This window comes from Labrus mixtus, chromosome 14 (genome assembly GCF_963584025.1).
Source record: "Labrus mixtus chromosome 14, fLabMix1.1, whole genome shotgun sequence".
Lineage (NCBI taxonomy): Eukaryota > Metazoa > Chordata > Actinopteri > Labriformes > Labridae > Labrus > Labrus mixtus.
In genome coordinates this window covers 24,250,423-24,265,453 of record NC_083625.1, presented here as the reverse complement: position 1 = coordinate 24,265,453, position 15,031 = coordinate 24,250,423, and the positions used below count along the sequence as shown (strand labels likewise).

The window sequence follows — 15,031 nt, the reverse complement described above, 5'->3', positions numbered from 1 at the left end:
AGCAGCTCTGGTTCCCGAAGTAAATTTCCCCATTCATATCCTCCATTTACATTTCAGAAAATCTATATTTTTAATCCTGTAACCACGCCAACCAGCTACCTCAATACATGTGACTATTTAACATTTGAGTTTGTGCAAAATAAACTTGTAAAACAGAAAAAGGCAAAGGTACAAAACTGTTTACATCTTTTTCCCCGGGAGTGAAGGAGCTACGTATCCCACAATCCATTGCGATTCCAATGAGACCCAACAAACAAACTATAGTTTACACGCTTATTTCAAAACGTACACGGACCTTCTTCATACATTCATCTTTTTTATTGTAGTGTTTATGGTGTTAATAACAATGTTTTCATAGCTTGTTGTTTTTGAATGATAAACACTGAAGAATCATTTTGATCTGTGGTTTGTAAAATGTGCTTTGCAACAAACAACAAACTGCAGATATTTGGCTGTCGAGTGGGGGTCTTCTTCACTGATTGATGGATTTCTAAACTTTTAAGAAGAAGAAGCCCTCTGCGGCACCAGATCATTTCAATCCTATAGGAATGACAGATTTGTTTAAATCACAAAGAAAAAATGCACAGTAGTTTAAAATATATAAAATAAGCAGAGTTGTACCTACAGTAAGAGTTATTATTAATTATTATATAACAACATGTCCATTCAAATTAAAATCATGTGTATTTATGTTGCTATGGACACACATACAGATCTTGATTTCTTAGCTCCAGGTTGTGTATGAAGATGAAAGACGACAGGCAAAAGCTTACAGCCTGTGTGGGTGAAAGTTGTCTTTCCAGCTGGCTAAGCATCCAGTCATTCGCTCCATCCATCTGTCAGGCCTGTCCCCAGTGGCTACACTGAGGGGCTCGCTCTCTCTCCCTCTCTCTCTCCCTCTCTCTCTCCGGCCTGCGATTGTTCAGTGATCCAGACACCGCTCAGCCGCTCCTCTCTCTCTCCCTGTGTGTCAGCGAGGAGGGCCGGAGAGCAGAGACACCGAGGCAGCAGCAGCGCTCACTCTGTTTACATCCAGCAAATTAACACAAACATGGCGGGGGGATATGAGAGCCTGCCTGGGGCATGAACCCAGCAGCAACTGCCACTTACATCACACACACAGTTACACACACACACACACACACACACAGTTACACACACACACACACACACACACACACACACACACACACACACACACACACACACACACACACACACACACACACACACACACACACACACACACACACACACACACACAGGAGGGGGGGAGGCAAACTGTTCCTGTGGCTTTAGAGCTCCCTGGTACTTTAAGGTCTCTGCCTGTCAGAGAGAAGGAAGGATAGAGTTGAGCCTCTCCTTAATCTTATAATCACAGAACAGCTGCAGTCATTTAAAAAGTCATTAAATTACAGAACAATGATACTGGACATACTGTAAAACTCAGAATACAAGTCGCACTGGAATATAAGATACAGTCTGTTTTGAGGGGATCTTTGGGCGTCCTCCTGCGTGATGATTTACATTGTGTGCAGAAAAATCAGCAACTACAGTTTGTGTGTTGCTCTTTTAGTACGGTATGTTTTCTGCTTTGTGGAGTTTGCACTCCTGCTAGCTACAGTATGGTATTTGAGCTTTCAGCCTTTAGGGTGAAAGTGATAAGGTACAGACCCACAGTCCAGAAGCCGCTCTGCCCACCTCCGCTGGTCACTCGTGGACTTTAATTGAGGAATCAAAAGAGCACTCCACCAGGTTTTTTTTACTGAACAATTCACCACTGCTTCTCCAAATGCAGGATTATGACCTAATGAAGGAGACAAGATGTTCAAAAGTTGCACTGCCAGCCCGGTCTGGGTCGCTTTGTCATCTCATCAGGTTACATGCAGTGTGTGATGATGGATGCTGCACTCCCAGTAATGATGGTGCATGTCAGCATTTTATACTGGTGTATTGATTGCACCAGTATAAAGGCATGCATTGAACTTTATAGATGAAAAAATAGGAATTGAAAGTGCGTCAGATTTACGGTAATTAATAACAAACTCAGTATTTTGACACTTAGACCTAAAACAGCTGCAAGACTCGTACTGCAAAACTGGAGGAATGTTTTAGAGTCTCACTATGACTAGACTGATAAGATGATAAAGATTTCATCATATGAGCACGTTATGAAGAATTAATGCTGAGGGAGGGCCGCAGAGAAAAGAGGTCGACTCTGGCTTCATGTTAGACTGAAGTAACAGTAGAACTGTCAGGTGAATAATCGTAGATTCATCATGTCCAATGTTGGATTTATGTTAAAAAATGACTTCATATGTTCTCCATAAATGTCCTGAATTGAATATGCGCCATGAAATGCTGCAATGCTGGGGGTCGCTGGTGGACTAGTGGTTATTTGGGCGCCCAATGTACAGTACAGAGGCTGTGGTCCTCCAAGTGGAGGGCCCGGGCTCGAACCCAACTCCTTCATGTCACACCCTGCTCTCTGTCTCCACTGTCCTCTCTACAATAAATGTGCCCAAAAATGAAACCTTGAAAAAAAACCTGATACCTAACTTAAACTAAAGTAGTGTTTACAGTCATGTTCTAGATGCTTTATTTCTCACTGCCTCTGGTTGATCTCTGTGACATCTAAACTTTGAACGTTACACCAATTAGCCTCGTTCTCCTTCGCTGCACACCTGAATATAAACTACTTTGAACCCTGCGTACCTGTAGCTCTGTTACAGCTCTGCTTCCTGCCTCATGGGGACATGGTTCAGTTTGACTTGAAGCAGGTTTATGAGAGAAAAGCGACGACAATGTCACATTAAGTGAGTTTTAGTGAGGAGTAACATAAACAATTTTAGTCAAACTGAAATAAAAGCTTTAACAACTACTGCATTCTTTACTGTTAAAGCTAAGCTTAGACTTCCATCTTTTCATGTCATCACACTGTTTGCTTGTTGATGATGCTCATACTTTACCTGTGGTAGGTAGGAACATGCAGGCAGCAGGACCAAATCATGTCTGGATTAGTACGGACATCTTTGTGTCCAAAAGCAATTAAACTTAGGCTAATATAAATCTTTAACAGCAAGAGTAAAGAAACAATATCAAGCATTTGAAGAAACTCTTACAAATGAATAAAGAAGAGCGAAAATTCAATATGGGCACCATAAGTGTATGCAAAGGAACACCTTTTCAGTCCTCTCTTATAAAGGACAACTTCTCAAAATCTCAAATAAATTCAGAATTTAAAGAAATATTGTGTTCATGTGTTTAAACTTAGAACGGCATTCATTTGCAAAATCAGACAAACATACGAGAGACGTGAGATTGATTTTTCTTAATTGATGGCCTGATCTAGTTATAACGGTTTATTGGCTTGCATGATAGTTAAGCTTAAGCTGCATGGTGTAGGGATATGAAGCTTTTAAATGCGCTCAAAGAAGTGACATCACAATGAGCACAAACACCAGCAGACTCATTTCTAGTGCAGCTTAACAAAGTAAAAAAGTCTTTAAAATGATGTGAGACTGTCTCTCTTGGTGGTCCTTCAGGGAATCTCTGAGTTTAGAGACACTTTGGAAATAAGATCTGCTAAATTACCGTCCTGCTCTCACAGCCCCCTCGTCTGTTTAACCAACAAATATTTCAGTTCAACTGCACTCGTCCACTTTGAAGCTTAGCATAAGCAGGCACACAGGACGCCCCGCAAAACCACTTAGCTGCTCATGAACAAACACATCTAACGGAGTGAAAATCTGACTAGTCAAGCTACTTTACTCCCTCTAAGCTTCTGTTGTCTCCTCTGTGGCGGAGGCTTTTGTCTTGACAGATGTTTACAGGGGCTGGGCGATGTTTCCTCGCTGCGCGCTGCCTGGGAAAACATCTGGAGTTTGCAGGGATTTACAAGTAATCCCTTCGGCAAGCTGTGGAGATGCTCTGCTAGAATTTCAATGTGTCTGTAAAGTAGGCGAGAAAGAAAAAAAAAAACTGACAGGCCCCCGCTTGGCGACAAGCCTCGCCGGGGTCAACAGTTCCATAAGCTCCTTACCGCTGCAGCTTTTAAGCATAAATAAATTAAAGCGGCTCGGCTCAAATGGCTCCAATAAACTCTCATTAAAATCCTCCAGGCGTGGATGGATGGGCAGAGGGATAAAACTTTCATGCAGATAAACTCATTCATTATTTGATGACAGGAAACGGCTTTTTGCCACGTAGGGACGCTTACACTGGAGGAATCTTCTGCAGCGAACACAAAGACAGATGCCGCCTTTAAACGAAGAAAAAAAAAACAGACAACAAAAGTCTCCCAGTGGATTTGTGATGGAGGATTTTATTCTATAAGATTCACCCGGAGCAGACCGGCCTGCAGGAATGTATAGCATTGGTTTCAACCTCGTCCTGGAGTTTATACCACCCAGGAGATGCTGCTCCACCATGCAACATACTGCAGCATAATCAGACGCTGCAATAAGCCTTAATGATAACCCACAGCCCACTCTCTGTTTTCACAGTCATTATAGTCATTATCTTCACCCCTGACTACCTAACAGACCAAGCCCAGTACACAGACTGTACTGTAAATACACAGAGGATCTACAAGCTGCAGCCCTTCTGCCCAAGAACCAGCATGAGGAGAAGCCGTCACAGACGGGACATTTGAATTAGACAGTACTGATTAAAGTGTTCAATATGTGACAATGAAAAATACAAATGTATGACAAAGCCTTGAGTCAGTAAAGACAGTCGAATCTGTCTGTGTTTTATTTTCAAATGTCAGAAATCAGCCGTGAGATATGAACTTGATGAAGAGTAAATTCTTTAGTCAGCTTTACGTACCGCCTGAAAAGGACACATGGCATTGATTCAGTAAACTGTGCAGCAGAGAGGGATCTACATTTTGGAGAGCAGAGGCATGATGTAACTGAGCAGAGCTGATGTTTAGTGAAGCAGTATGAACACGTGATGTTAGAAAACGTTTGTTTAAAGGCTGGGATATCATAAGAGAGGCTTTTTGGTCAGAATACTGAAATATGATGCAGAATTAAACAACCTGCAGATAAATATTTTGCAGAGTGCTGGACGCCCCGACCATGAATGCATCACTGCAGTGTATTTCTGCACCGCACTAGCATTGTTTCTGCACACAGAGAAATGAGTTCTGTTTACAGAGAACAAACAGACGTGAGCTCAAATGTAAACTCTGTGACAAATCTTTCCTCATGAGTAACAGAGCGTGTTATGTAGCAGGGTTATTCTTCAAAGTTGAGATCTGATCTCATGAGCATCTGACTTACTGTTCGTCTATACTAAACTAATACAGCAAAGCACCCCAAAAAAATCTGTATTATTGTTATTCTTTTGGGGGGAAAACTAAATCAGAAGCCTCCTACTTTTACCGTAGAGTTCAGCCCTCTGCCACGACTGTCAAACTTCACCACACCTCTCTAAGAGGGGGCCAGGCACACCTCTTAATAAGCTTAGATATAGATCTATAGTTAGAATGTCATTAGATATCTACTGTGTCTAATGACATCAACATGTAGAATTATTCTACATGACCAGCCGTGTCGTTGTCACTTTTTTAAACAAAGCTCATCGTCTTCACCTTCCTGTTCCTGTTCACAATCACACATCATACATTATGTGTGCTGCAGGAGAAGCTGTAGCTCCTTTAATGGACCAAATAAATAGCCTCAGACTTTACAAAAACCTAGGACAAGGTGCCGCTTACAACTGGAATACTTTGACTTTACAGCTGCCCCGTGCAAGGAAAGGCATGCCTCGAGTATCGAGTCTGCATTATTTGTGTCAGTAGCCACAGTGCATGTTTACAGGTGACACACAGACTCTGCATCCACAACGGTCAGATCACTCATTGCTCTTTTGAAAACAGGTGCACTTGAAATGTGATAAAAAGACGTATTTCCTTTCATTTTTTTTCATTTTGCATGAAGCAGCAAAAAAAAGTAGCAGCAAAAAAGCTGAATGTGAAAAGCTGAAATTTGCTTGATATTGCACATCCTGGAATGTGGCTATTGCCTGTGCACACATCTCAATTGAGAAAATGTAAATGATTGTGTAGCCGAAGTTGCTCATTACATATCAATTTGAAATACAAAGGTTCCATTTGATCAGTGATAGTAAGATCCTGATGTTTCCTCACTGTACCCTCATGCAGCCTGCAGTTAAATGCCCTAACATATACATGCTTCTCTCTGTGATCAGTCAGCACTAACACTCACAGGGCACTCAGTGTGTGTTCAATTGCATTAGTCCAGTGTGAGTCATGTTGCGTTAGTCCTCTGTGGGTCTGCAGGCCCAGCATTGACCCACTGGGGGGTCCTGGCACATACTGAGAGGACAAAGAGCTGTGAGCAGACACACAGCGCACGACTTCAGTGTTGTGGAGGAATATAACCCTCCTCACAGCCTCCCCTCTCTCTGTCTCTCTTCAGGACATGAGCCCACACACGGGGGGAGCGATTACCCTTTTCCCCAGAGTCGCATGACCCCGAGTGCTTGACCCAGAAGCCGCCGTGCTCCGTGCCCTCCTCACCCTTTCTCTACAGGGAGCAGGGGACGTGGGAGGAGGAAAGACAAGCACTCTGTCAAAAATGGCAGCACTTGTTTAAGGTCACTTCCTAGCCGAACGCTGCTCAGAGCGTGTCTGTCAATCAAACTTAATCACACAGAGGCCGCCTGCTCCTCCGACGAGACAGCTGGGAGCAGGAAGAGCCGACGGCTGCATGTGCCCTTCTTCTTCTTCTTCTTCTTCTCCCTCCTCTGACAAACACTCGCCTTTGCTCCAGACTACTGGAAGCACCGACACACACATCCTGTTCTTGTTTATGCTGTCTTTTTTACTGGGAACATGGAGATGGAGGAATAAATATTCTAGCATAAGAAAGCCAGACCCCCTCAGAGGGAGAGTCAGTGCATTATTACCTGTTAAAGATGTTGTATTTTTTACAGAACAAATACAGTGCAGAGCTTCTGACATCGATCCAAGTGATGTAAATGAGACATATTTGTGATAAATGAGGCTTGTAATAGAGCAGCTTGAGAGTTAAGTATAATGTCTTTGCTCTTTTTCTTGCCAAAATCAGGGAAATAAAAATCAACAAACCATCTCGTCTCACCTCCTCCTGTTTCAGATCTCTCCATTAACTTCCTCCTTTTCTTCAACGATGTGAAGTGGAAATGTTCTCACGTAACTTAGACTAAATAAAAAAGTTAAGAGCAGCTGCTCGGAGGACAAATAAACACGGCACTAATCTCCTACTTCCACTTTTAAACATACGAGCTGCCATCAAACCATCGTGCTGTAGATAGTGTAACTTTGTCTTTATTGTCTTTCTTCGCCAGTTTTATATCAATATTCTTTGTCGTCATTGGCGACCAACACTAAAGCAACCTTACAGATATCTCTAACACGTCACAAAGATGGTTTTGTGTCAAACATAGCACATCCAATACAAACTCAACAGAAGGGGAGGCATTAATGCTACACTTCAGTGCCCTTTAGAGGAAAAATGTTTGTATCAGAAGTAAAAAAAAAAAATCACAGATTTTTGGCTAAAAAGTTGATTTTGTTTTGTTTTGGGAAATATTTGAATTTACTGGTTGGAGAAAAATAATAAATCTAAAGACTTTGTATCAAAAGGTTGTAAACAGAGCAGCCATCTTCCAACACCATCACCATAAGACTGATTCTTACAAAGTGGCAAAACAGATGTAAACGGAGAACTTATGAGGACACTTGGCACGCTCTCACATCAGGTATGATTGTCTCGTACTGTGCCCGAGCACAATCGCTCCCCCCTCCCCTCTCCACGCTGGTTTGCGTTCAAATTAGCAACATCGTTCCCTTGCCATGTTACACTCGCAAACGTACACTACAGCCGATGGCAGTATGCACATAGGTGGTTAGCAAATCTACCAAGAAGCAAAATGAAGAAGAAACAACCACTCGCACGGTTAGTCCATCCTGCTAACTCTGGATGTTGCTGTTATTTCTGAGACGCCAACAAAGACCCGCTTTCTACACCTACATTGACCGTGCAGCTCAGAGGATGAAATGGGTCCATGCTGCACGGATACAACAATTTTTAAAGCGACAGGAGACGTTTAGAATTACATCATAAAGCGGTCCACTTTCTTGTTAGAGCACGGTTGCATTAACATCTTCTGTGGACCGTACTCGAGTACACATGAAACATGCCTGAGACCACCTCTTCAAGCAGACTCGGGCACCAGAGTACGGACGTTTGTGTTCACACTTATCAAATGAACCAGACTTTGGGGTCAAGCGTACCCGGATCCTGGCCCGGGTCCCTGATGTGAAACCACCCTAACTTTCACACAATACAAACAGCCGAATAATCTCAGAGCCTGACAAATATATTCAAACATATAGAACTATAATAACCTTAAATATGAAGAACTTTGTTTTTGAATCTATAAACTTTATCCATAAAAGATGAACAAGATGACACAGATAAAGTTCACTGCTGTAGGAGAGAGTTTAAGAGTAAAAGTCTTAAGTCACAGACGTACGCTGACAAAGATTCAAACCGTGAGAGGTTAGGCATTGACCAAAACAAAAACAGATCTATCACTTTAATGTGATATCTTTGAGGTGACCAAAAACTGTGAGTGGGGTCACAAAGAGAGATGAGCGGCTGACTGACGGTTCTGTCGCAGGTTGTCTGACGTGTGGCTGATTGACGCCTCGCTGGTTTAATGAATGGTTAACTGACTGAAGGTAATTGTTATGCTGTCGCTGCTCTCACTGGCACAGATGCACACATTTTGGGGAACGTCACGTGTGAGTTGTTGGCTCAAAGCTCGGTGTTCACGGGGTCATCCAATCACAGCGCAGAAACACTGATGACACCGGCTGACGGATCTGATGTCCAGACGATGACATCACAAAGTGCATTAAGACTTTGGAAGTGCACGGCATCACAAGGCGGGGTCATGACCTCATCGTATGTCACAAAACTTTTTCTCAACTCAACTTCATGTGTGCAGCACGCTTCACACAAACACACAGACGTGCACGATAGCAAAACAAAGAAAAACTCATATGATGTATTTTTTAAAAATTGACTTGATGTCAAATTTTGCAAGACTAAAACGTTGAAATGATAAGAAAATAAAAGATAGAATTGAATGTGTTAATGCATTCAAAAGTAAAAAAGGACAAACTATGAGTAACAAGCACTGCGGTAAAATCTTTACATTTAAAGACATCTCTTTTCTTTAATCACGACATCTTTTATAACTGGATAAAGTTAGGAAGTTAGAGTCATTTATCTGTCGTTTGAAAAATCAGGCTGTCTTGGAGCATTCACACTGAATGTAAAAATCAGCTGAGGGAGAAATAAAAGTGTGAATGTATTCAAACATTATCTCTGTGTAGCATGCACTGACAGAAAGACTGTTTTCAGTGTTTTTAACTTCATAAACATCTATCACAGACTGTGAGTGAATCACCTGAGCTACAGGCACTGACGTAACATCAAGAGGATCGATGCACAGCCAAATATTCTAACTTTTTTTTGGAGTACAATCGGTATCAGATGTTTACATTATATATGCCAGGACACTCAGGGTAGATAAATTACGCTAAGAGAGGAGAAACAAAAGTCAACATATGGACTTACCTTCTCGTTGTATTTGAACTTGACATAAAACCAGCTGGACTTGATCATCCTGCTGTCGTCTGTTCCTGAGTGATTCAGCGTGCCGAGGGGGAAGTCTCAGATTCCTCTGAGCAAAGACTGATGTGTAATGTGCGGCGGCGGGCTGACACTCAAACGTTTCTGATATTTTATCCTGCTCGTCTTTCGGCTCGTTCTCTCTTTCTCGCCTCTAAGCCTGCTACTGTTTCTTTCCCTCCCTCGACTTCGTGCTGTGGCTCGGTGTGTGTACGCTGCGTGTGTGTGTGGTTGTGTGTGTGTATGGGGTTTGGACGGCTGACAGAAGATCTCCTCACATGGGCTTCAGCTGTGTTCAGCGGTGGTGGCAGCAGATGCCAGTGGAGGAGAGAGGGTGAACTCTAAAGACTGTAGCAGCCTCCTCCCTCCCTCACTAACCTCTCCCTCCCTCCGTCCTCTAACTTTCCTGTCCGTCCTCCTCGCTCTCTCTCTCGCTCGCTCCTTTTTTCAAATGTTTCCCTTTTTTCCACTCGATGTCTCCCCCCAGTGCCTCCTATTGCTCTCTTTGTGTGCTCCCTCAACCCGACCTCGTTTAACCCCCTTCTGTATCTATTTCAATCTGCTGCTCCTCTGCCCTCTGTAAAGTAACACTGTCTGCTTTATTATTTCTGCACACAGCAGACCCTGGTGCTGCTCTGACCCTGAAGACACCGTGTTCCTGCGAGCCAAATGAACTCAGACGGCTGAACAAATGCGCCTCCAAAACACTGTCAACTTCAGTTAAGTGCAGTTCAGATTGTATCCAGCTCATCCCTGCATGAGCGAGTCAAATATTTAAAGGTGTTGCAAAAAGGTTTGTTGTTAGGGTGCAGGTACGCCTGTTAAACTTGTTCACTCTAGACTTTCATTTTCTCATATTTCAGTCATGTTTCCCAACACAGATGAATTTCAATTATATTTTCTTTATATTATATGCAGATAGTTTCTGTTTTGATGCATGAATGTTCTCCTCAAACAGACCTTTAAACGTATAGAAATTTGGAGCAGAGAAACGAGCTATAAAGCAACTCATTGGTAAGATCATTCAATAATTTTACAACAGGAAAATGTCAGAACACAAGCTGCTAAGCTAAGCAAACACACAGCAATATGATTTATTTATCTATCTACCCGGAGCCACACATTCACTTTCCTTGTTGCTCTATTTAAGTCTCTGATATAGTATAGAGAATATGTGCTTTGCTGGCTGTTAAATACTATAGATATCCATTTTGTCTGATAGCTTGTTATTAACTCAGTCAGAGTTTCATAAATGCATCGTGGGTGTCTGATTGGCTTCAATTTAAATGTGTATAGTTACATAAGCATCAGCTGGGTGATGGAGAACGTGGAATTATTCCAAAAATAAAGTGAATGCTTAAAGTTTAATTTTTTTAAAGTGGCTAAAGTATGTCATCTAATCCGGCGCATGCCCTGCTGCGACAGCACTTTGCTTTCATAGTTTATATGTTCCTTCCTGTGTTATGTTCTTATGTATGTATACCTGTGTGAAAACTGTTTGAGGCTGTGACAACAAATTTCCCGGTGGGGGGCAATAAAGTATTGTATTGTATTGCTTCAAACTCTGCCCCTAACATAGTGAATGTTGGACCTCAAACCTCACTTTTCCAAACAGCGATCAAACTGAACATCATCTTCTACTGCAGGTAATACATTCACCATCTTTACATGTTTTTAGGCACCGAACTTAAAAAAATCCAGACTATCCCTTTTAAGACCGGTGTCAGATGTTGGTTTGAATAAATCAAACTTGAAACCAGTTTGTGAAAAGTTTGAGACACTTAACATAAACTTCAACTTCTGTTGATGTAATGATGTCATCATCAAGTTATACTTCCTGCTTCTACAACCTGAAATGATCAACAACCTAAATAACTACAGACATCAATCACATGACATGTCGTTAAGATGAGATCAGTCGATGGAGGTTAGAAAACATTTGGCTTTAAGTATCCTGAGTATAAAATTACAGTACTTTAAGTGCATCTTATTTTCTAAGTAATGCTCATGGGGTTCTGTTGCGTGCACCATGTACAGAGGCTATAGCCCTTGTTCAGCGGCTGTGGGTTTGAATCCGACACCGGCCCTTTGCTGCATGTCACCCCCTACTCTCTCCTCTCAACACTTCCTGTCTCTCTCATCGCCCGTCCTATCCAATTAAGGCAAAAAGTCCCAACACATAACCTAAAAAAAAGTTATGCTCACTGTTAATGTTCAAGCCATTAAATCAGCACTTGAATATGACTTTATAAACCCAGTGATATGGCTTGGTTTCCTCCACAGGGTGTGCTGGCTCCACATCACTATAACTCACATGCCTTTAGCATTAAATAACAAAAAGTCAACTCATGTCTCCTCACCTGTCTGCACTGCTTCTCTACATGAACACATAAATCAGAGAATGTGGCGTTTGTTTGAATAATGAAACAAGTGTGTACACAGAGCCAGGAGGTTTCTCAGCAGGGAGCAGCAGCCTGACATCATGAACGGGACCTTTAAAAAGCCATTAGCCTGCTGTGAAGGCTTACGGACTAAAAAGGCCCGAGCGGAGCAGAGGCTGGGCCACCCAGACGATGTTTACATTCTACCACTCCCCTTAGAGCTCAGGGCCCCGATCACATACACACCACACTGCTGCTGAGTGTATAACTGTGTCACTTCTGACTGAGGCTTGACAAGTCTGCCAGCTCCTGGATCCCACAGGGTTTAACCAAATTTGGCAGCTCCTGAGTTACACTGAGGATAGGAAAGCCTTCTTTGATAGGAGAGCAGAGGGTTATAAAGAAAAGACATCACACTCTGTTGTCACTAAGAGTTTTTAAAGGAAGATTTTGCAAAGACTGGGAATCTTTCAGGGTCATTTATTGCAAGACTAAAACTAGATTCCTTCTGAGATTGTTTCCCATCATGCACATGGTGGGAGAAACTGGTAGAGAGAGCAAGAATGCCTCTTTGACGTGTCCCCCCTTTTGTACCACGAGCTTGCAGCTTCCTGTTTGGTGCTGGCGGGTTCTCTCCTATTGGTTGTTGACAATGGTCACTTCATTTAACATGTTTGATTTATCTCAATGCCAAGACTAGAAAAAGACCGTCTTGAAACAGCTCAGTTTGAGTTTTTGACCCCCTAACACCAAACGAACGAGATCACTGGAGCGCATCCAAAACTCTCAGGATTTTATTCAGATTTTGGACATTTTCGATTGACTCTGAAATGGCTTGAAAAGTCGCTATAGGTTCCTAAAACATATAGGTGTAACATCTAAGTATTTTTTGGGAATAGCAACAGAAACTGTTGTAAAGAGTTGAAATAAATACCTTGTTTCCTGATCTACAGCCCACCAGGTAAACATGTTCAGACTATTTTTGTCTTGAGTCCTCAACCCATCCCTCCACCTCTTTGCATCCTTTCACTTTGGATCCTCTCTCCAGAGGCCCTGCAGTGAAGTCTTGTCAGGTGGGCTTATCTTCAGCTTTTGGTCTAATCAAAAGAAAAACAAACAGCAGGTTTCCTGGACTCGGGGTTGCTAGAGGCCGGGTTTATGTTTTGGTGTGTGGGCTGCTCTACATTGCTGCTCCTCTCCTGTTTTCTCCTCGTCTCTCTCAGGTCTTCTCACTTCCTGCTCTCCTCGTGTCAGCCACCGGGAGTCCGTGGTGCTGTGATGCTAAGTGACAGCCCGCCTGCCTGCTCACTTCCCACACACATGCCCAAGCCTGGTGGTGACCATCGCTTTGCCCAAATAACGGCTTCAAGAGCTCAGAGGGACGAAATCCAGTAAAACCGAAGCAAGAAGCTCAGGTTATCTTCATGCATAGTCTGACACAACACAGAGTAGAACACGGGTGAAAAGATGAAGTCATTGCTGTGAGTATAATGCGTTAATCACTATAATACACACCCGCTGGAAAGTGCAAGGTTATCTTCTAATCTCTGGTTAAACAATTAAACATAGCGTGCAAAGAGAGCATATCATAACAATTAACTTCAGGGCAGAGTGGAACAACACAGGGTCAGGGGAACATTGTTTCTGCATGGATTTATCAGCATGCAGGGGGAAGAAGGGGGTTTTCATGCTCCACTTTTTGGACAAGCCTCTATCACAGGGATACGTCTCAAAGGTGTGTGTTGGTTTGATGGTATGTTCCTTTTGACTCCTCCCCTGATGCATCCCTCCGTCCCACAGGGCTGAACAGAGAAGCAGCATCAGAAGCTCAACAGAGGCCCCGGAGCTGCCTGCCTGCACACACACGCATCCCCGCTGGAGGAGCAGCCTCTCCAGGGAGGTTTAGTCAGACTTCTGTGAGTCTGTGTGTGTGTGTGTGTGTGTTTTGTATGGACATGCCTGTGTCTGCGCACTTGACATTGTTGCCTGTGAATGCTCAGCCAAGTGTGTCCTTATTGTGCATGACACATGTAGGCATGTGCAACAGAGGAAATGGCTGTGTTTGTTTTGCTTGGTTTAAGTGAGCGGCAGACTCCTCTTCCCCCTTTTTTTTTTCAACAGATGTTTACCCCCCCTTCCCCCCCTCCCTCGAGAAGCTACACTGCCTCAGCCCTGCTCCAATTTTCCATTAAACCTGCTGGCATGAAAAAAAAGAGCAAGTATGAAGAAGAAAACACAAAGCCCCGCTGCAAAACTCCACTTCTTTAAATGCTCTTAGAGGTTGCTTTAATCTTTAAGCTCTCTGGGGCTAACATAGCTTTGTTCTGGTAAATGCAGCATGAGCGTCTTATAAAATCAAATGTAAGGAGGGAATAGAGACTAAAGAAAGGGCTCCTGGAGAGAAAGGAGAGCAATACTTCCGAGTTTGCCCCCCCTGCATTAAGCCTCTACCTGGATTAAGAAGGTTAGAGAGGGAGGGAAAGTGCTACAATATCTGGTTACGTCTGCTGCTCTCAGACCCCCCCCCCCCTCTGTAATTCTGCTGCACGAACACAGAGGCAGTGGCCCGACATGGCACGACACGGTGCATGTTTCCTTCTCTTCCTCTCCGCAGGCTGTATTTGCTGGCAACACAAAAGGCCATTTCCTGCTCTGCACACACAGATATTAGAGATGAAGCTGACTCTCTCTGATGGAGAGATAATACAGGATCGAGCTGCATCCAGGCCACAGCCGGGAAATAATGTTAGCCCCCCCCCCCTTCATCCTCCTCCTGCTAATACTGGGGATTATGGCACCAGGCTGCCTTAGCACTAATGACTTCTGCTGTAACCCAGTGAGGGAACTTGTATTAAAGTCCATGATGTTCTGTAATGGCTTGAATGGCTTCTCTTGGGAGGAGTGTGCTGACTGGCACAAGTCAAATAGTGCAGA

The 15,031-nt window shown here is 43.2% G+C and overlaps 1 protein-coding gene across 7 annotated transcripts in view; it reads right to left on the bottom strand.

Moving 5' to 3' along the window:
- Positions 1 to 15,031, bottom strand: part of auts2a (activator of transcription and developmental regulator AUTS2 a) — a 339,678-nt gene that overhangs the window by 216,593 nt on the left and 108,054 nt on the right. Inside the window, exon 1 of one of the 7 annotated variants that reach the window (XM_061055905.1) lies at positions 9,663 to 10,020. The exons of the other annotated variants lie outside the window; for them this stretch is intronic. Coding sequence (XP_060911888.1) covers positions 9,663 to 9,710 — 48 coding nt within the window. The 5' untranslated portion in view covers positions 9,711 to 10,020. Of the gene's footprint in view, positions 1 to 9,662; positions 10,021 to 15,031 lie in introns of those variants that run through there. 7 annotated transcript variants of the gene reach the window in all.